This window comes from Enhydra lutris, unplaced genomic scaffold, assembly GCF_002288905.1.
Source record: "Enhydra lutris kenyoni isolate GAN:26980312 unplaced genomic scaffold, ASM228890v2 scaffoldscaffold68, whole genome shotgun sequence".
NCBI lineage: Eukaryota > Metazoa > Chordata > Mammalia > Carnivora > Mustelidae > Enhydra > Enhydra lutris.
In genome coordinates this window covers 14,897,901-14,921,261 of record NW_019154152.1, presented here as the reverse complement: position 1 = coordinate 14,921,261, position 23,361 = coordinate 14,897,901, and the positions used below count along the sequence as shown (strand labels likewise).

Sequence of the window (23,361 nt, the reverse complement as noted above, 5' to 3'; positions counted from 1 at the left end):
TAAAGGATTTAAATTTTATACTAAGTACAACAGGAAGCCATAGGGGGATTTTTAAGTGAGGAAACAACAAAATTTGATTTATATTTTAAAAGATGATTCTAGCTGCTATGTGGTGAGTGCCAAAAATGGAAGCAGTAAGACTAGTAAATATACTGTTGCAGTAGAGCAGGCACGAAATGATAGAGGCTGCTTGGACTAGGGTATTAATAGTGGAAATAAAGAGAAGTGATCACATGTAGATTCTTTTAAGAGGTAGAGTCAATAGGACTTGTTGATGTAGAGAAACTATAGGCCTAAGGAAAATAACATAATCAAGATGAACTCCTAGAGCTAATGTGCATTAGCTAAATTTCAATCTCCCCACAATTCTGTAACACAGACACTATTATTATCCCCATTTTACAGCTGAGAACACAAAAATCATTTACAAAACTATAGTATCACAGTTTTATTCTGGGTGGGCATAATGGTGGTATGGTGATACCCAAAACAGAGCAGAGTTTCTTTTTCTTCTTTCACCAAAATTCCCTCTACCTATCTAGGGCAGAAAACTGTTTTGAAAAATCCAAAGAAATTAAGGGAGAAATTCTCTTTCATTTTCACATTAGTCCTAAAGAAGGCCTGATATTACATCAGTTGGTCAAAATTTACTGAGTATGTCTGCACTCAATCCTGACAACTAAAAGATGACTATATCATCACTATTTTAACTATATCATCATTATTATACATTTGAAGTGTCATGGAGAATTATAAGACGTAACTACATATCCACTACTTTAAGCAGTTTGTTAATTATTTGATGAGTTTAGACAGATATCTAAGTCTTGACCAGCAAACATCTATATAGAGTTGACCAGCATACTTCTAGATAGACTTAGCAAATATCTATATAGCATTATTACAAAAACAATCAAATGCTATCATATAAACTGAGAAGAAATAGACCAAAATGGTAAAAAGACCAGAAGTTTAAGAGTCAAATGAACCTAAGCTTAATTCTGCTTTGGCCACTGACAAATGGCAGGCCCCCAGACAGGTTAAAAATCTCTGGACTCCTATTTTCATCTATAAAATAGGGATAATAATACCTACCTTGCAAATCATTACAAGGACTGAATGAGATAATGATGTGAAGCATCTAACATAGTGCTAGGCACATAGCAGGTGGTCAATATTTGACAGTCAACAAACAGTAGTTATTATTACTACTACTATTCGGTAAAGGTGTTATGGATCAATTCAATCTGGAGATATATTTTATGTATTCTTTTTTTGTTCCACTAAAAAATGTTACATATCTTTTATATATATACATATAAAATGTTATATATCTTTTCCCCAAATTCTGATACCCCTGAGAATCCAAAGAACTCATAGCTACTACCACAGTCAAACCAATTATAGTGGTAATGGTAATTAGGTTTCACATCTTCACATTTGCCAACTCTGAACTCATAGTAGTAGCTTCCTGGAGCAGCGTTTATAAGGACTCTGTGACACAGGTAAGGATTCACCAAGGCTTGGCAGGAAAGTATGCCACAGTCAATTAACAATGTCTGTCATGGGCAAGGAAGGGGAAGCATTCACACTTGTGTCAAATAATTCCAATGTTTAAAAACTAGAGTATCCATGTAGGCTTCTAACATTAAGACATAATTTCAGCAAAATAAATCTAGAAGTCCTTAAGAGCATTTTTTAGGCTATAGATACGAATGATAAAATATATTTTAAGATTTCAGTCTGCATGTTGATTTCTGATCTGAAAAGGGGTTATCCAAAATTGGAGATCCACCTTAAAGAAAATGCACTTGTACTTCAAAGTTATGAATTACAACAGGGGAAATAAAGGGATTTTGAAACCAAGTGAACCAAACAGTGTTTATTCAGGCCATAATTCAAATTACTGACCTTCTAGCACTCACAAAAACTCCTTAAGAGTGCTGGGACTTGCACCCTAAGGATAAAATGAAAAATATCAATCAAGCACATGAAAGCATAAAGCTATATTTTGTTGCTTTTTTCATATAAGTGCTGTACCAATGTTAATCTTAAAATGAAGGCACCATATTAACATAGGTGGAAATTTGTCTACCCTGAAAATATATGACCTATTTGAATTTGAATCAAGTCCACAAATTCATAAATAATTATACTTAATGTAAAGTCACTTTACCTAAAATAATTCCTAAGTTGACTTACATAGGATTTGTGAGAAATCAAAGGTGAATGCAGTAATGAAAACAGCCTTACAGAGATTTCAAGAAAGTCCAATTACCCAGCAGAAGGAAAACAAAATACAAACAAAAATCCCAAAGAAGATCTATTAGTGCTACCATACTCAGCCTGTCCAAGACGTAACAAAACCAATGGCACTGGGTACACATGAAATCAAAGAGTATAGTTTTGCCTCTGGAACATAGTAGATACTCAGTAAATATTTGTGGAATGAATGAGTCTTATTTTTAATTTAATTTGTTTTAAATGTTTATTTTTAAAGTACAATAGGACAAATCTAAGGTTTTGAGCTTGGAATCTCCTGGTATGGTTCATATGACCGTGGAGATAAATATGCTTATAAGCATCATATGTTGACAACCTCGACTACCCATTCTCAATTGGCAATTCCGAAGAAAAAGCAAAAATAAAGATATGATAAAGTCATTGAATCAAAACAAAACAAAAAACGCCAACTTCACTTACAGGTGAACCTTCCATCTTTTACAAGTATTTTTATCTATGTCTATCTTCCAAAGAAGATTTGAAAGTTAAAAATGTTAAGGTGACATTTACTAAGCATTCATCATATGTGCTATGTTAAGTACTCTCCATGAATCATCTCGTGTAATTTTCCTGATAACTCTAGGAAGTAACTACTATGATCTTTGTTAGATACAGAAACTGAGGCTCAAGAGAGCTGGCAGAAATCAGAACTAGGAATCAGATCTATTTATTCATTTTTTCATTCATTCATTCAACAAACATTAATAAACACCTTCTATGAGCTATTCTAAATACTAGGAAATACAGTGATGAATAAGATAAAGTTTCTACCCTCAGCAACATATGAGAAATAGGAAATGAATAAAAATATAATATGATACTAACTGGTTATAAGTATAATAAATAAAAATAAAACGAGTAAGGAAACAAAAAGACATGATGGGAGATGGGTGCTCTTTCAGATATAACTCTGCTACACTGGGATGCCTGGGTGGCTCAGTTGGTTAAGCGTCTGTCTTCGGCTCAGGTCATGATCCTAGGGTCCTGGGATCCAGTCCCGCATCAGGCTCCCTGCTCAGCGGGGAGCCTGCTTCTCCCTCTACCTGCTGCTCTGCCTACCTGTGCTCTATCTCTCTGTCATAAATTTAAAAATCTTAAAAAAAAAACAACAAACTTTGCTACACTATTTCTTAAATACCAAATTAAATGAGTAGTTAAGAAGGGGGAAGACAGAGGCGCCTGGGTGGCTCAGTGGGTTAAAGCCTCTGCCTTCGGCTCAGGTCATGAACCCAGGGTCCTGGGATTGAGCCCCACGTCAGGCTCTCTGCTCAGCAGGGAGCCTGCTTCCCTTCCTGCCTCTCTGCCTACTTCTGACCTCTGTCTGTCAAATAAATAAATAAAATCTTAAAAAAAAAAAAAAAGAAGGGGGAAGATAGAAGAATTACAGACAAGTTAAGTCCCAGCAAAAAAGGGGCGGGGGGGCAGTAAAAAATTACAGTAAGCAGACTTATAAACTCATAGAGGAGGCTGATAACACTTAATATAGGGTTAGTCCAGAAAGCATTAACTGTATTATATTATATGAAAAGTGATATTCAGAAGGATTACCTTGGAGTCATCAAAAACAAATGCAAAAACCATGTTCAGTTTAACATTTAAAAAGTTATCAAAAATAGTCAATTTCTACATATTAAGGGGTAAGCTTCAGTTAATTGATGAATTCATTTGGAAGAGCTCATTCTCAATAGTGCAAATAAATAAAACACTGCCTTACATAAAATACTGGCAAGGAAAGAGAGCTAACATTTTTTTGAGTATATAGCTATCGTTGTACTTTAAAATACCCAATCTCATTTAATCCTCACAGTAACTTTTTAAGATTGGCATTATTCTCATCTCACTAATGGGAAAACAGATTCAGAAAGACCTAATTTATCTCAAGTCATACTAGAAGAGCTGGGGTTCCAACTCAGGCCTCTCTGACTACAAAAATTCTTGCTTGATTTTAACACTGTACCATAATGCCTCATCCTGAAAGTGAAAACAGAATTACATTCCACAGATCAGCTCATTATTGCTTACAGTTTACTAAGAAAATAATTTCTCATGTATTATGTAATGATATCTTTCCAGGAAACTCAAGGAGGTTCTTTAAATGAAAGTTATTGTGTGTCTGAGGGTTCAAAGATAGGAAAGATCATCTGCGGAAGATAAGAACGTACCTCTCCCTTCCTTCCCCCAAATCCCTCTAAAATGATATGAAGGGATGTTTTTTCTAAAGGGGAAGAGGCATGTAAACCCCTAAGGTCAAAATGGAAAGAAGATAACAGCTGTGAAGTTTTGTAAAGTAGACAACAGATAAGTAGTAATCAATCAAGCATAACCTCAAAGTGGAAACAGAGAACCCCAGAAAGACTCAGGACTTGAGAGCAGGAGATATGTCTTAAGTGGGAGTAAAAGTAGCACTAGAGAGAGGAAAATTAGTTGAAAATCTACTTAAGCAGCATATATATCTACAGCTATCCTCCCCCACCCTAAAGGAAGATTAGGAATTTAGTCTCTTGAGGGAGAGATTGAATCCAAGGGAATTGCTAAAACTGGGCCAAGGGAGCCGAGTACTGTGCTACAGAGGGGTTAAGTGAAGTCTATATACTGAATGGTCAGAATACCCAGCCCATTCCCTCCATTTACTCCCAAAATACTAGCAGACTGGCTAACTATTCTAAGCAGGAGACTGGAAAATTCTTCTCTGGGGAAATCTGACCAGTCCATAATAAAGCCATAACGAGACTGATAACTGATAGAGGTAAAGGGGTAGTAGGTTTTTCTCAACAGAACAGCCTAGGTAGGTCTACAATGAAAGCCGCCAGCCAACATGCCCCACCCTATACATACAGCTTTCTATCAGTTTTTAGCGCCCATATTCATATATAATGGACAGCTAGCCAGCATTTAAGAAAACTCTGAAATGAAACAGAGATCAAAACAAATAGATACAAGGAACTTACAGTTAAGAGAGAAAACATAAAAGAATAAAACATCAAAAAAAATCACAGATATCATCAGGATACAGTGATTTTACTAAAGAACAGGATGCTGTCTGTATTTTTTTTTATTTTTTTAAGATTTTATTTATTTGACAGAGAGAGAGAGATCACAAGTAGGTGGAGAGGCAGGCAGAGAGAGAGAGAGGAGGAAGCAGGCTCCCCACTGAGCAGAGAGCCCGATACGGGGCTCGATCCCAGGACCCTGGGATCATGACCTGAGCTGAAGGCAGAGGCTTTAACCCACTGAGCCACCCAGGCGCCCCAGGATGCTGTTTTTTAAAAAAGGAACTTTTAGAGATCAAGAAAGAGTTACCAGAAGTTTAAAGTATGATAGCTAAAAGGACAAATCCAGAAAAGTAGTGAAGAATAACATTAAAGGATAAAGAAAATAATACTTAAAGAGCATTTACTATGTGCTAGGCTCTATTCTAACAGTTTTATATTTATTATCTTATTTATTTACACCCCAAAATCTTATAGGTTGTTTTCCTTGTTTTCAAATGAGAAAACTTAATTCCAGAATTTAGTTTCCCCACGGTCACAAAACTGGTTAAGTGGCAAAAACTGATATTCAAATTCAGAAGTCTAGTTCCAAAAATCCAGGCTTTTAACCACTACTATAGTAGAAAGAAAAAGCAAACAAATAGAAAATGGGAACGAGAAAAGAAAAGCAAAAGGATCGATCCAGGCAGTTCAACATCCTAAATAGTTGATCCAAAAAGAGAGAACAGAGAAAGACCTAGGAAATAATTCAAGAAATTTCCCAGAACTGAAGGATACAAGTGTCTAAAGTGAAAGGGACCACTGAGTATGCACCAATGGAAAAAATAAAGACCCACACCAAGAGAAATTACCTTGAAATTTCAGAATTCTAAAAGTTACCAAGAGTTTTCAAAGAGAAAAAGAGGAAATTAAAACGGCATTGAGCTTCTCAAAAGCAATACTGAAGGCAACAGCCAATGGAGCACTATCTTTAAAGTTCTCAGGGAAAATTACCTCCAACCTAAAAAATACTTTACCTAAACCATCAAGAAAGTGGGAGACTAAAATAAAGACATTTTCAGTCCACCATACAAGGTCTCCAAAACTTTACCTTCCATCCACCCATATACCAAGAAGCTACCAGAGGACGCTCCAGCAAATGAGTAAATAAACGAAAGAGGGTGATCAGCATGCTAGTGAAGGGAGACTCCAGAAATACAGGTGTGCAACAAGCCTTGGGTGCCATCAGCATCCAGATTAGTGTGGAAAGTTAGAGTGTTCTAATAACATACAACTGACAGAATACTGATGATCTGAACATACTAAGAAGAGTTTCGGAAAAGAACTAAGGATACCATACAAAGAATAAAAAAAAAAAGAAGGCAACAATAATTATTCACTTAATCATATCCTTCCTTTCTTCTATAAAACACCCACTTCTGACAACTTTGTTACTCTGGCAAAGTAAAAACTGAGTTCCTAAAGGTAAAGTTATCCATACACAGGTTAAAAAAATCTACATTTTCATTTTTTTCCCAAATGGCATTACAGTAATAAAACAGAACAAGTCTTAGAAGTATGACATCTGCTGGCTGTGTGACATTAGACAAGTCATTTGTCATCTCTGAACCTTGTTTACAAAAAGTGAATTAGTAATATCTATCCCAAAGCTTTCTGTGGAGAATTAAAGAAACCTGATTGTTCCCAGCATAATGCCAAGCACATAGTAAGCACTCAGTGCATGTTTGTTAAATCTGAATCATACTGACTGAAAGAGATGGAAACAGCAATTGGCAGACAGAGACTCCCTCTTTCACATACCTTCTGTGTTGTTGTGTTTGTCGTCTGTGTTGATGGTTTGGTGAAGGTTATTTTCACAGGAGACATGTGGGGTGGTAAGGAGTTGGCAATGCTCTGCATGATGTTGCTCATCTTGGGACTGCCACTCACAGGCACAGTGATAGTCTTTGAGACCGGAACAACAGCCTTTGGAACTTCCTTTAGGACAACAGGGGAGGAGCTAGAAGAATTTGTTCGCCTTCGTTTTCTGGGTTTTTCATCTTCATCTGAACAGCTAACACCTGAAAGGCAATGACAGTTTTGTTGTACTTATCACGATCTAACCCTGCATTTTATACTTCATTTTAAGCCTTTGTGTCATCAGCTGTCCTTTACCTCTCTCCCTTTGCCTCAAGCCCAATCAAACAGTAAGTCCTATCAATCCTCCCTCAGAATTTTTCTCTGAATACCTTTCCTTCTTTCTCTAACACTTTGGCTATGTCAGGCCTTCTTATCCCCAGCCTGTATTTTAGCAACCTCCTAAAAGGTGTCCATGCTTCCAATCACTCCAATTCAATCCTCCATCCTGCTGTCAGTTACAGAATCTTATATCTAATGGTGTCAATGCTTTGCCTTAAATCCTTAAGTAGTTTTTATCTCCCTACAAGAAGAGGCACTTAAATCATTACTACATCATTCAAGGTTCTACAGCTTTCCAAGAATACAAACACAAGTCTTAACTGCAGAGGTCCACTAATACGTGCTTTTTTTTGAGAAATATAGTACATTACTGTAAATGTTTCTCTTTCCTCTTATGATTTTCTTGGTAACATTTTCTTTTCTCTAGCTTACTTTATTGTAAGAATACAGTACATAACACATATACGAAATACATACTAGTCAACTGTTTATGTTACCAGTAAGACTTCTGGCCCACTGTTGACTATTAGTAGTTAAGTTTTTGCAGAGTCAAGTTATATGCAGATTTTTGACTGTACAGGGAGTCAGCGTCCCTTAGTCCCGCATTGCTCTAGGGCCAACTATACCCTATTCTACCCAACCCTGTGCCCCCTGTAATCCCGATACACTGAACTGCTCACGATTCCCCAAAGCCCTACCTTACCACATTCTACCCAACCAGACTCTCCAAACGCTATTGTTCTTTGGGGAATACTACCTACCAACAATGAACTCTTCATCATCCTGCAAATCATCTCCTCAGTGATGTTCTCCCTTACTCCTCTAAGCAAAACTAATCCACATCTCCTCTGAGCTTAAGCACTTTGTATATTCTCTTCTGTATCACTTACCCCACGGCACTGTAGCTGTTCGACTGCATATCTCCCATTATAAAGGGGCTCCCAGATGGCAATGACTAAGACTTATTGGTTTGTTTCCCTGGCAAGTGCCTTGTACATATGAAGCTAGATTAATGAATGATTCTATCTCCAACTGATGTTGCCTCTGTGACTTCTGAGAATAAAGCAATAAACTTCCCATTACTTTAAACAACATTTTATGTTTAAAGGTTTCATTGGGTTTGGGATTCACCCTCAATGTTTTAAAAAATGATTAAAAAGGAAAAAAAAAAGTAGATTGTGGGGCGCCTGACTGGCTCAGTCAGAAGAGCATACAATGATGTCAGGGTTGTGAGTTCGAGCCCCATGTTGGGTATAGAGATTACCAAAAACAAACAAACAAACAAAAAAACAGATCTCTTACAGTCACCTTGGCAAAATCTACAGAACTCAGATAGAAACTTAACAGTTCCAGATTCTTAGTTTTCTTCTTTATGAACTAAAGCCTCAATTATTTTTGCAGACTTTAAAAAAAGAAAAAATCAAGTGAGAAACATAAAACCTTGCAACATACACAGGAAATCTCTACAGAGCAGACAAAAATAAGTATACAGCATGACTTATGGAATTGTTAATAAAATATAACTCCTTATACAGTTATACCTTCATTTTTAGACTTTAATTTAAATAAGGCTGACAATGACCTAAAATCATTCCTAAAACAGTAACTCTACCTCTAAAAGTTACAAAGAAATCAGGTTTATCGCCATATTGAGAAAAATGAAACTCAAATGTTAGTAATCTCCAGCTGATAACAAAAGTAAAACAATACTGACATAACAGACACTAAAACCAAAACATGACCTGGTCTTTAAACTGTTTCACAGGAGAGAATCAAGGGGTTAAAAACTGTAAATAAACTTCAAAAACTTACAGTCAACTAGAAATATAAAAGATGGACTCTCTAGAACGTAGCACTGAATGTAACAGTTGGATGATATGCTATATAAATAATTTTTTTAAAGAACATTAGAGAGATTACAATTATAGGAGTAAATGCTGAATAAATCATATAAGCACATTTCTTCAGTTTCCATTCACATTTCTATTCCATGACAACAAAAATAAGTCAATACTTGGAAGATAGCACTGTTCAAGGCAGATTTCCCACAGAGAACAAAAAAAGTCATTTCTCAACCCCCAGTATTGATTAAAAAGCAATATATACCTAGTCACATGTAAAGAAAGGAATTTACAACCTTCAAAAACTAACCACTGCTAATAGCCAGTGGACCGATGATTTAATCCAGGAAGGCAGATCTAATCGGAGCCTATGTTGCAGCATTTAGCCAAGATGGCCCTGATAACACTGAGAATATCACTTACTTTTGACATAAACAGTACTTCCACTTGGCAAGACAACTACATTGGAGGCAGGACTGGCAGGTCTTGGAGACTTAACCGTTGCTATGCTGCCACTTGGAACAGGGGTAGAGGTTGGGGTTGACGTGGTACTTGTGTAGGAATAGCAAACCACTACTGAAGGAACGATAAGAAAGTTTGCTGTTAACTTTCACCAAAACTGTCCACGCATATACAGAAAAGTAATTTTTTTTACTGCAGGCCAATTTTAACATTTTCATGTGATCAGAAGTTAGAGGCCATTACGAGGTATTAGGTCCACTAAGTTAAAAAGTATTAATAACCCTTCCTGAAAATCATCACTTCACTGGGTTTTACTCAAGTATGTAATAGCTGGTCTACAGGTGACATTGCCAATGGAAAAGAGCACAATTATAAAGAAATCAAGTTTAAAACTATACTGAGAAAAATAAAAATAATTTTTCATTCACGGCAAGAGTTAGACAAAAGGCATACTTGTATTCCCTTTTTAATACTGACAGCAGCACCAATGACAGAGTGATGCGTAATTTTTCCCTAACCATGGCAACTTCCAACTTGGCTACTGGGGGGAACCACAGCAAGGTTACTTTATTATAAAACAACTTATAGTCACTTGCCATCCAACCAGTACAAAAATAACTCAACTAAATGACATCATATGTTAATTTCTTGAATGACAACAAGAAGGAAGAATAGTTCATAAGACACCATTTACTGATAGCATGCATTACACTAAATCCTTCTCCATATATTAGCACGAATTCTCACACCACCACATCCTCATTTTAAAGATGAGGAATCTAGGGTTCACAGAAACTTAAGTTGCTGGAGGTTACATAACTAAGAAATGGCTAACTAGGACTCAAAGGCAGAAATCCTATATTCTTTTCACTTTACCAGACAGCTGGTGGATAGAAAAGGTAAAAGTAAGAAGAGAGAAAGATAACTCTCCTACAACAAAGAAAACAGGATTTTGTATATTGGTACCTGTCTCTCTCTAAATATAGCTTCCTGTAGTCAAAAACAGAGCCTGGCATGCATGAAGTGTCTCATTTTGCTCCACAATCCACTGCTAGTCAAGAAACGACAATTCCCTAAAGTAATCTGACAACTTCATTATTTTCAGGGTTACTTTCAAGCAATACCAAACTAAGCTACTAGAATCAATCCGAATACGAGCTCTCAAATTTAATATTAGTCTTGGCGATCTCAAGAGAATTCAAGTAAAGCACATACCAATTACTAGATTAAATAACAATAAAAAAGCCTTCTCCTCTGCCAGGTAATCCCTAATAGACTCAGAACACTGACTAGAACAGAGAAACACCATATACCACTGACTCCAGAAGATAAAACAGAGTTTTATTGTCTAAGTAATCAGTTAGGCATCTTTCCCCAGCAGGTAAGTGACTTCCATCCTTTTTTTTCCTATGTCACCCATTAAGGCCTTTCATGCACTTCTCACAAAACTGATATCAAAAATTCTCTCCAAGAAGGCTTTTGCAATTTTCTGATTAATAGAATTCACACTTTGAATAAAAGGGAGATTTAGTTTTGGCTGAGACTAAAAACTTGGCAGTTTCTAGTTTCAGAGTAAGAGCTGCTTACTGTGTTTTTGTAACCTTCATACACTGGGATTTAAAAACAGATGAAAAACAGGATACCTTTCCTTGAAGAATCTGAGAAAAGCCATCTCTACACACAGAAGTATAGTTTTCTACTCACCTTCCTTGCTTCCGGTTTCTGCAGGCACTGGAAGAGATGCATTGTGCTGGATAGCGGCATTGGCAACAGCGTTAGCTGTTACCGTGAAGGCGGTTTGGGGAACCAACCGGGGCATCAGTGGAACCAAGCGACGACCCTCAATGGACCATTCTGAAGAGCTATTAGGTCCAGACATACTAAACAAAAAAGAAAATGCTGCTACAAGGGTTCTCAATCACTAAAAATGAATCAACTATTTTCTCAAGCAAATATAACTTTTTAAATTATAAAAACTATCCTGAGTGAATAGGAGAGACTTTATTTTAAGCAAGCAAAATCAAAATTATGAATAATTATCAGAATTCAAGGGATTTCACACACAAAGTTCTTACACATTTTATTCTAGAATCTAAATCTTATAATTAACACAACTGAAACTATAAAAAAAATTTTTATGCCTTCTAAACATTGAACTTATTTTCATTACTTTAAATCTGGCATTGCTAATGAAAACTAGTACATCTACTAGTTTTAGACTTAATTTTGTAATTCAACTAAAAAGGTAAAAGGTACTTATAATTTTTAAGATTAGATTTTAATAATTGAGGATAGAATTCACTGAATCTTTGTAAAAATGATCTAACTGCCTGCATGGCCAGAGGTTCTAAGGCTTTCAAACAAGGGAAACTGAGGCAGTAAACGAGGGAGACCAAGTATGGAGGGAGAGAAGAGGGTTGTATATATCACTGCATGTGTCACTGATGGTGTGTTATATTAGTATCCTTCCCATTAAAAAATAAACTAGATCTGAGGTCACTGGAAGAAACCTGCCACTACTTTAATTTTACTTATACCACTCTTTAAGAAATATTTGAGGCCACTGAACTATCTCCCTAAGTAGACACTATTCTGTTTCTCTACTCTAAAAACTTGAGTGAATTTTATCCCAGGAATCCAACTGAAATATGGTTGAAATATGAAAAGACAATTGGGTCACTTCTCTTGATTTGGCTTCACAAAAGGCAGTTGCATCACTTCTCCTAATGATTAGTGTGTCAAGGTTTAAAATATACCCAGAATCAGTTAATCAATCTCTTTACTACATCAGAAATATTTCTGTACCTTTTCCAAACCAAAGATTCTACAACCCAATCTAAGGCTTAAGACCTGAATAGTCCACTGATTCTTCATATTTAGAGAGCGTACACAAAAGCCCTTGTTAGTGGATAATGGAATAATGATGATGATGATGATGATTATGGTAGTTAACATCAACTAAGCACTTTTTTTATGTCAGGCACTATTTTAAACATTTTCTATGTATTAGCTCATAATTCTCTGAATAATCCTATGAAATTGGTAATATTATTATCTCCATTTTGTGGATGGAAAAACTGAGTCACTGGAAGGTTAAATAACTTCCTAAGTTCATACACTTTTGCTGAATGGAACAAATAAATTACTTTACAACTTAAGATTTACTTTCAGTTCAGAAAGGAATTTCTAGTTGATGAATCTAGTTGGGTTACTATAAGAAATTTGCAAACTATTTAATCAGTCCTACCTAAAACGAGGGAAAGAAGAGTTTCTAAAACCCCAATTAACTCCATAAATTTGTTATCACATAATCTCCAATTTGACACTAGTTATGAAATAGAGAATGGTATAAATAAGAGAAACAGAAACGGGCTACAGCTAACTGTCAAAGGAAAAAATTCTAAAAGCTATTTAGTGTTTTCTTAACTGACTCCTATTTTGCTATAATTTTAGTAGAACATCACTAGTAAATTTGCTAGGTGATTGTTTACACATAAATAAAGTTATGTCTACACTTACCTGGTGCATTGTTTAAATGGTGGCAGAAATTATGGAAGATTAATAATTTGAAACACATGTATATTTGCTATTGAAAAGACAGAATTTGCAGTGCAAAAGACAGAACTGCAACTTTTTAAAAAATCTGTAAATCTTCCAAATTTCTACTCATGCAAACATGCTCAAACTTTTTTTAAGTGAGTAAAAAATTATGTTAGAATTAGATTAAGAAATTCCTATTTGCTTAGTAATGAGGGTGTAAATATGCATTAGTTGCACAAATCATCTAAACTGAATTTTACATCTTACTCCGGGGCTTCCCTGGAGCCCCTAAATTTCAATATAAGGATCGCTTCTCTATTTAGATTAAGAATGGCAAGGGAGGGTAGAAACCTTGCTCCAGACCCTTTCCTGAAAAACATAACATGATACTAATGAAACTACCTTTGGCCCTCACATCCTTTGGTATGCAGTGCACCAGCAAAAAAAAAAAATCTTTACCCTCACACAGAAACTCACACACAGTAGCCTATGAATGTCCGGCTTATGGGGAAGGAGTTTAAAAGAACAGTAATTCCAGATAGCCACTTTCTTTGAACGTTAGAGACAGTACTGGCAAGGGGGGGCACAATTAAAAACTCTGAAACCCCTTGACATTCCAGGCTTTAATATTATAATATTCTGACATGTTTCAAACTGAATTCGAGTATCAAACTTAAAAAAATGGTCTGGTGCCAAATAGTAAACACGTGTTATGCTTCCGGCCATAAGCAAGGCTTTTCTTTGATCCCAGAAACCCAGCTCCTTTTGTTTCCACCTCCTTTGTGCTCAATCTTCTCGGCTTTCTCTTCACCTTTCAACCACATTCCTTCTGGCCTAAGCTGCGATTTTGAGTGGGGGAGGGAAGGGCGAGGGGAAGGGAATGTAGTCAGCTCAGATGCATTCCCCTTGGCTCTGGTTGCTTTTTTCCGGCTCAGAGTATGAGGCCATCCTATAGATAATCTTTGGATTTAGGTTCTGTTACTACTTCTGAAGGAAAGAGGGCAGAGGAGGTATAGAGAATAAGGGATCTATGCCTTCCTTAACACTCCACACTCACCAACCCCTGGGCTCAACAAGTAAAATACGACACCTAGTCAAACTAAAACCACAGCATAAAATATTAAAACAGGAGTACAGAAAGACCTAAGAAGCTTTTAAAATTATATGCTGAAGTAAACTCTTCAGAAAATTAAATTCATGTATTAAAGAAATCAGAAAGGAGAGAAAAAAGGAAACACAGGCAGATAAAAGCCAACTCTCAATTATCCATGCTAATAGAGAGAGGAGGGAAAGGGAGAGGTCAAACAGATTAAAGAAATCCACATATTATCCAAAAATACTTTGGTAAATACTTGTAAATTCTTCCACCAAGCCATTTCCAGGTCAACTAACAAGTAGTAAAATGACTAATTAAAATTTTCACCTCCTCTCCCTTCCCACCCTCTGACTAGAGGTACTCCCAAGCAGCAAAATGGCTAAAGGGTGGGCAGTATTAGGAGGGGGAGGAGGGGAAGAGAAGGAAAAGCAGAGGGCACGGTTAATTCGTAAATGGGAATATGTGCCCCTGAATAATTGAGAGCTTCAATTTTGAAATAATACAAGAAAAAGCCTGAAATAATAATAACCTATTTGCATACCTGTAACTTGGTCTTTCACCCAAATATAAGGATAAATTCATTCTTTAAAGGGGAAAAAAGGAAAAGGAGACTAAATAAATGTTATCCTTTAAGTATGAAACTGATGCATCAACTTACAACTAATTGCCCCACAACATTTTTCCAATGCTTTTAAGGTACTAACTGTCTCTAAGTGCCTCTGAATGTTAAGCTATTGTTTACTACTTTATTATCTAGCACATAAGTTTCCTATTACCATCTCAAATTAGAATCTAGGTTCAGTCATTATTTTTAGAGCAACCCAGTTCAAAAGTTTAGAGCAAATTAAAGAAGGAACACATTAATATTTGAATGGTTCAACCATGTTGGCCTGACAACTAAATACTTAATGTCTCTAGTGGAAAAATTCCAAACTTCTACAGTGCATACATACCCACCACTGAAAAACCTCAAAATCCAGATACCTAAGCTTTCAAACTACACAGTTAAAAAGGTAGCACCCCATTTTATAAGTTAAGTAAAATGAGGAACAACGAAGCACAACATGAAGCTAATGAATCTGCAGCGTCAATTCAAATACTGCCAACTGGTTTAAACACACTATTGATCACATTATGGAAATGCACTGAATTTTTTCCTTTAGTTTTATTTCACATTAAAACATAAAAATAAAAAAATAAATGAATTATACTGTAATAGATCTTATTTTTAATGAAATGTTCCTGTCATCTTGCATTAACATTTAAGGATAATTTGTTTCTTTCTATTCTTTAGGAGGCACTATCTCCATACAATGTTTGATCCTTGCCCATAGTCCTCCACCCCCCTCCACCCCCCCATCTGTCACATAGTTATAATGATCTGAAAATAATTTGATAAGAATCCTTCATAATTTTATTTTGTTGGCTTTTTTAAAGTTAAATTAAGATATATTCATATTTCTTAAAAGTAGAACATACATTCTTACAATCTTTTTTCTGACTCTCAAAATACATGAAATATTAGTTATAAAGAAAATATATAATGCCTATTTATAAAGCAATATGTATACCACATACCATTACAAAGAACCTCTAAGGGGCTGTCAAATGAAGGGAGCATACTACTTTATTACTGAACTTTGCTTTAAGTAAGCAAATCATCTGCTAAACTGTGGTGGCCTTTTATCCAGAGATCACATTATAACTGGATTTGACCTGAGTACTTAAAGCTTGCCTAACCAAATGCAAAAACATAACCAACTGAATATAAACAGTTAACACCTCTATGGTCAGGATCCCTGAGTAAAGAAATATTACTATTAAGATAAAAGACTCAGGAATCTGCTATACAACAGGAAGACTGTTTCAAAACTATGTTATACTACGTCATAAAAATCAGGGGTTGTATGACTAATGGCTTACTTATGTGCAATTGTTGTTAACCGTTCATCGTTTACTGCTCTCCGAACTTCAGCACGGTGGCGCTCTGTTGAGATGCTATGAAAAAAAATAGCCATTATAGAACTCTGCCAAGCAGGCAGCTCTTTTCTATATTTTTATTAATGTTTAAGTCAACATTTTGTTTGGGGAAGAGGGGAGACAAGATTGATTTGTGAAAAGATATAGACAGGGCCTAATATATATCTTCAGATGCTTTAATTAAAATCATAGGAAAGGGTTCAAAGTGATTCTGTGTAACTGCAGAAAGAATTAGTTGCAAATTAGAAATCACGGGAAGACAGATCAGCTTGGTAGCAAGTCATTACTTCCAAAACGCAGCAGAAATGTCAGACCATGTTCAAGATTAGCAGAAGTTCCTGTTATCTAAATATGCAAACAACCACTGAATGATCCGTAATTGTGGTTACTGAGAAGATTTTGGCACTTAGAAGCAAGTCTTCTAAAGTTCTTTCTAAAGCTTAAGAATCTATAATTTATGTTCAGTGAATATAATAAAGAAACAAAAGTGGCAAGATAATCTGTTTCCTGTGGGTATATGCTATGAAATTTGACACCAAGACATTACTCCCCTACTCAACACTTCAGCTGTATGTCTTCTACATTACACCATTACCATTCCAGTCAAAATGTGCAGATATTGATCCTGACTAAATACACGTAAAGTTAATACTAAACAAGTGAAAAAAGGCTACACCCATTCCATTAGTAAATATTCAGTAAAATGAATAACCACTCTTCAAATTGTAATCTTTACTGCTTTAGCAAAATCTGTATCATGGACTAAAATATAAAATAGTTAAGGGGCTGGAAAGCAGATTTATGGGGAACCACAAAGAACAAACAAAAAATATATAAACTATTAAATATGAAGACAATAAGATTAAGGATTTGACTTAATAATATCCCTATATCCCTATATCTTATAATATCAATATCTATATCAACCATAGATAGGAAAAGACTTCTCTATTTTCATTTAAAAAAAAGAACAGGACAAAATGGTTTTAAATGTAGAAAGGAAACTTCAGTTAAAACAGTATTTTCGGAGAAAGCTCAAGATGTCAGAATGGATCAAGACAGGTATCAAAGAATTCCACTCACTAGAATTTTTTAATGGATTCAAGTGCCACTCTAGCCGGAAAATGGGGGTATAAACTATCTGCAGGGCTATGACTATATCAAAACCACCCATTTCTATAAATTAAGATAATAGCTTCCTAGTATGTCCTTCTTCCCTCCCAACAAATGACACTGGGCCACCCAAGTCTTCAGATCTTGTTGCTACCAGGTCTTCTTCCCTTCACCCATGTCAAAAATACCTCCCCTTCCCAGGTGACCAAAACCTAAAATAACCTGCCTTAAACTCTTTCTGGTTACAGAATAAATGATAAATTACATAACTTTCTGTAAAAAGCACACAACTAGGATGAACTAAGTACCAACAACCTGAACAACTCTGTCTTCAACTTGAGAATGAAAAGTATTAAAACTCCTCAAAATGAAATTTCTAGAGTCACATCTCACAAATTTTTATGATAATTTACCTAAGAACTTTTGAGAGTTCTCCAAGAAGATCTTTCTTTTCCTTGGTGAGATCCCCCTGTGCCCGAAGTGCACTGATAACTCCAGCATATGCCTCCAATTCTAGAAGAAGAAAATTATTTTATCAAGATAGGCCTTCAATATTTTAATACTGTGGCTACATATAGTGAAACTTCAGGGCAAAAAAACCTAGAAATCAATAAAAAAAAATCAACACACATAATTTTTAAAGTTCCTCTCAAAAATGTTATCTAAGAGCACTGATTAAAATGTGGTTTTTATAATTGTATATCTTTTTTTTATTGTGTCACAGAAGTCATGTGTACAAAATGTTTAGGTAGAAAAATCTAATGGTAAGTATTTTATCTCACACATTATCACTGAAGAACATGTAATTCTGATGTTACCAACAATTGGGAACAGGCTCCAAGTGATACAAGGCTGATAAGAGAAATTTTTAGCTTTACTGACAGGTTACCTACAATGACCAATCCTTGAAATAATTCCTTAGTCCTGCCTAGAATTCAAACTACATTCTACCTCCTTCCTGGGGTTGAGAATACAATGAGTAATGCACAGTAGAAAACTCCTAGAACAAGAGTCAAATGACCAGATTCTGGTTCCAGCACTCCCACTTACTAGTTGTGTGACCTTGGGCAAGTTCTTTCTCACTCTTGAACCTCAATTTCTTTATCTAGAAGAAACATCGAAGGTATCTTCCAGATCTAAGATCCTCTGCATCTACCATCGAAATGACTAAGACCGGTTAGGAAACATGAGTTGCTCTTATAGCAACCAGCATATAATATACTGAACCCTAATGCCAGATAGTTTCATTTCACTATCTTTCCACAGCAACAACCATTATGAAATGAAACTGCCAGTCTCCAATACTGGTTAAAATATAAAAGCAAAAAGTCCTCACTGGCTTCCAATGAACCATGCCTGTCTCCCAGCACACTCCTTGGGCACTGTACTACTTTTGAATACTCCCTTCCCACATTGACTCTGAGCTTGGCATGTGACTTGCCCTGGCCAGTGGAACATCAGCATACATAATGCAAACATTATGTATGAAGCTCACTAACATTTACCTGCAGGGCCTTGCTCTCTCTCTCTCTCTTGAGATCTCTCTTGAGATAACCAAGCTGCGAAGAAGACCAGAATAAAGGCCACATGGAGAGAGGCCCAGCCATCTGAGCTAAGCCCAGCAAACCAGCTAACATACCAGCTGAATACGCCACATGAGAGCTCGGGCAAAACCAGCAACCACAGAATCAAAAGAAATAATAAAATAGTCATTTTATGCCACTAACACTATGAGACAGGTAAATCTAAGCAAACTAGAATGATAGGAGTAAGTGTCCAAACTACAAGTTATCTTCTTAGTCAATTCAAGCTGCTACTAGTATTTGGTATTTCCCAAGGCCTGACGCACAAATAATGAAGGTATACATATGTGCATCTTAGGTACTGCACCAATAATAAACAAGTAGCCTTGTTTAGTTCATGTTATTCACAGTTCTGAGAGCCAAAAAAGAGTGAGCTGACTATAGTAAACAGAAATGTCAATCCATGGGGTGTCTGGGTGGCTCAAGTCAGTTGGGTATCTGCCTTTAGCTCAGGCTGTGATCCCAGGTTCCTGGGATTGAGGCCCCACATCAGGTTCCCTGAACAATAGGGAGTCTTGCTTATCCCTCTCCCCTTGCTCCTCCTCCCTGCTGGAAAGAAATGTCTGATCCAACTGAATTATCCCATGTGTAAACATTTTGCATATTCAATCTATGCTGAATACTATGTAGATGTTTCATGGGGTATCTCTGGAAGAACAAAGCTTGCCTGCTCTTAGAATAGTGAAGGAAATACTTAGTACCAAGAAACATTTATTTCAGCTTTTATCAGGACCCAAAGTAAAGTTCAGAAAGACAATGGGAATAACCAACTAAGAAATCACTATACTGAAAGTTTACACCTCATTTCAACAGATCAGTACTGAGTCCCTTTATATATACCAGATAGTATGCTAAATCCTGCCTTCAAGGAGTTAACTCTAGAATAAAGCTACAGTGAAACAAGTCATCAGACAATGATGATACAGTTTATAATACAGTGGTAAAAGCAAAGAGAAGAAAACACATCACCCAGTCTAGAAGCATAAGCTTTTATCAGAAAGAGAAATGTGCTCTAAGCAATTAGAAAAAAAATGCAAATATGCAGAAGGAATACATTAAAAGAGCAAATAATGTCTCATACAGACATCAAACTTCCAGGAATAGTCAGTGAATATTTTTGGAGTTCTACTTTAGTATAAGTAAAAATATGTCTGTATTTGGATAGTCACTAACTCAAACCAAATTTAACTGCACCTTACTACTACTACAAGGTACCATGGAGAATATCTACATGAATAAAACAAAGTCCTATCCTCAAGGTAATTAAAATCAAAGAAGAGACCTGTACATAGGAATAAAGAAGGACAAAAATGGAAAAGTAGTTTGGGGCCAGACTAAGCCTCTAGTTCCAGGCTAAAAAGCTTTTATTGGATAGGACCCAGTAGTTGATTGAATGTGGAAGGAATAGCAGAAGGAAAGGAAACAGATTTTGTAGTCCGCAAGATATTTAGGTGAAGGGCAATACCATAAAAAGAAATGGAGAGGTCAGAGAGAGGAAATGGTATGAGAAAAAGAAAAAGACGTTCACTTTTGGCCTATGCAATTTATGGTGATCAAGATACTACTTCAAAAAGAGTGAAATTAATCAAAGAAATGCAGCAAAGGTTTTTGACATTTCAAGTCTCGTTCTAACTAAAAAGTCATGGACAAAAGTTAAGAGGTGGTAACCTCACACTAAACCAGAACTCAGACCACAGTTACAGTCACACAATCTGAGGCACTTCCTCCATTCTCCAGAAATTCACTCATTGTAAAGAACCTTTACTGATTTCCCAACTTCCTTGACATATGATTTCCATTTTGATGGGTATCCTCAGATCCTGACAAATATCAAACTTAATTGAATTTCTCATCGTTTTGGTGCCATTCTATTGTAGTATTAACTCCAATGGCACATAAATATAAGAGATACATGCAAACACCACGGAAAACAAAGATTTGCCAAATCACTCTATAAAGTACTCAACGTTCCATTTAAACAAATCAGCCATTCAATTATACTACAATCCATGAAGCCCCATGTTGGTGTTGTAACTGAGGAATGTTTTTTTTAAAATAAGGCATGGGAAAGGCAGGATAGAAAGAGGGAAGCATTTATCTATCACTGGCATGTTCAGTATAGTATTAAAAAAATTCTTGGGGCGCCTGGTGGCTCAGTTATTAAGCATCTGCCTTCGGCTCAGGTCATGTGGGATCGAGCCCCAAACGGGCTCCCCGCTCAGCAGGGGGCCTGCTTCTCCCTCTCCCACTTCCCCTGCTGTGTTCCCTCTCTCCCTGTATCTCTCTGTCAAATAAATAAATAAAATCTTAAAAAAAAAATTCTCGATCTCAGTGTTTTTTATCTAAGTAAAATTTAAATGTTTAGCATTTTATGTTAAATGATTTATAACTATTTTTAAAAGCACAAACTTAATTGTTAAAATATTTTAAGTTAATTCTTAAATACAGTACTTTCTCTAAACTTTGGACCGAGAGCTAGTGTTTGAAGGCAATTCAAAAGTTTCATTGTTATGATAATGAGCCAACGGGTGGGGAGGAAGTCTTTCTGCAAATCACTATCAAGACTCACCTCCCAAAGTGAAGGGTCATTGAAGATGACATTACCCTGTAGGAAGGCTGTTTTCTTTTGTATAGAAACAGCTCTCCCGCAATATTACCCACACAGCTCTGGCTAAAGTTAAGGATAAATTTAGACTTAAAGGTTACCATTTTTATATTTAAACATAATCTCTTGACTCAAGGCCCCAAAAGCCCAGAAACTCTAATCCAATATACTGTAGTTGGGATCTGTTCATCTGCAATTATTTTAGCTATGTATTAAATAGCAGTCCAACTCTATAAACGGTAGATAGCAAGCTATAGCAATTGCATGCAAGTGTGTAGAAAATCATCCTCGAATTAGTACTAAAAGTTTGGATATAAGGTTAAAGGAAGAAAATGATAATGGATGATTGCCCAAAAAAGCTCTCTAAACATGCTAAAATACAATGCTAAGAAATAGTTTAAAATAAGAGAAATCCTCCCAGTGGCCTGATGGGAAATAAAAAAGATAATGTTACTAGCAGACAGCACCAGGGCAGCTATGATTCAGATTTATACAAAAGAATTCCCAACAAAGATCTCCTCTGAAGATTCTCCTGCAAATAATGTCTGAAAGCAACTGCTCTAAAACACTATACCCTCAGATGTCAAGCACTATGGTAGGACCCTTTTATATACAATGAATCCACATAACAAACTTATGAGGCAGATATTATGCTTTTTTTTTACAAAAGTGTCAACACATTTAAGGAGATTAAATAAACTGTCCTTGATCCTGTGGGTCATTAGTGACAAGACCAAGACCCCAGGTCCCTCTGAATTCAAGGCTCACACTTTCCCCTTTAAAATTATAAACAAATAATTCATATCCACTTCCAAAACATTTAATGTTCTTCTTCAAATTATTTTTTCATTTACTGAGCACTCACTATGTGCTAGCCTGAGACTATAGTGGTAAAGAAGACACAAGGTCATTCTTGGACCTTAGAGTCTAAGGCATTCGTTCTCAAACAAGGATCTTCATTTGAGCCACAGAATATAAAAAATGAGTTGAGTAACTTTCTCAATTTTCTCAAGAATAGTACAAAACTATTACCATTCTAAATGCATAAAAAGAAGTTAGTTCATAAAATGTTACATACAATGGATTAGGCTTGGCATTAGTGCTTAATTCTCTCCCTAAATGCTAGTTGAGAAAGGCTCCTCTCAAGGAAAAGCAGCTCAAAATAATGAATTATAAACATAAAGCATGTTTTATTACTGACTGTAAACATAATTTAGGAAAGTCAGCATAGTTAACATTTACTTAGAATTCAGAAACAGTTTATAATTCACACATACATTCATGAAGATTAAAATAATGCTAAAGTAAGACTGGAATCATATTCCCTGGGTTACACTCCTGACTCCCTGACTTATATTATCAGCATCACGTTGAATTCTAAACTTCAGTTTTGTCATCTGTAATATGGAAGCACACACATACACAAATACCCACCTTTCCCATTTGAGTGAGGATTAAATAAGATATTGAATGTAAAGAACTCCAAATAGCCCAGCACCCCTCAAGAACTCTGAGCTACTATTTTTATTATTACGGTCCATGCATCTACTAAGTAAAAAAAGCACTATGCTAGGCAGTGGGGAAATAACAATGAGAAGATGAAAAGTGCACCTCTAAAGAATTTCTAATGCAGCATGAGATGACATCCAGGCAAACAGCCATGACAAAGACAGAAAGGGAAAAGTATCAT

General features: G+C 36.0%; 1 protein-coding gene across 3 annotated transcripts in view; it reads right to left on the bottom strand.

The window, feature by feature from the left end:
* LOC111159377 (EMSY, BRCA2 interacting transcriptional repressor) overlaps window positions 1–23,361 on the bottom strand; it is an 84,705-nt gene that overhangs the window by 61,225 nt on the left and 119 nt on the right. Inside the window, exons 2-7 of one of the 3 annotated variants that reach the window (XM_022521790.1) lie at window positions 17,897–17,996; window positions 16,314–16,388; window positions 14,932–14,973; window positions 11,459–11,634; window positions 9,716–9,868; window positions 7,074–7,333 (exon numbers count right to left, since the gene is read on the bottom strand). In XM_022521790.1, coding sequence (XP_022377498.1) covers window positions 7,074–7,333; window positions 9,716–9,868; window positions 11,459–11,634; window positions 14,932–14,973; window positions 16,314–16,388; window positions 17,897–17,996 — 806 coding nt within the window. The remainder of the gene's footprint in view (window positions 1–7,073; window positions 7,334–9,715; window positions 9,869–11,458; window positions 11,635–14,931; window positions 14,974–16,313; window positions 16,389–17,896; window positions 17,997–23,361) is intronic. The other 2 variants (XM_022521791.1, XM_022521792.1) reach the window with 2 other exon arrangements.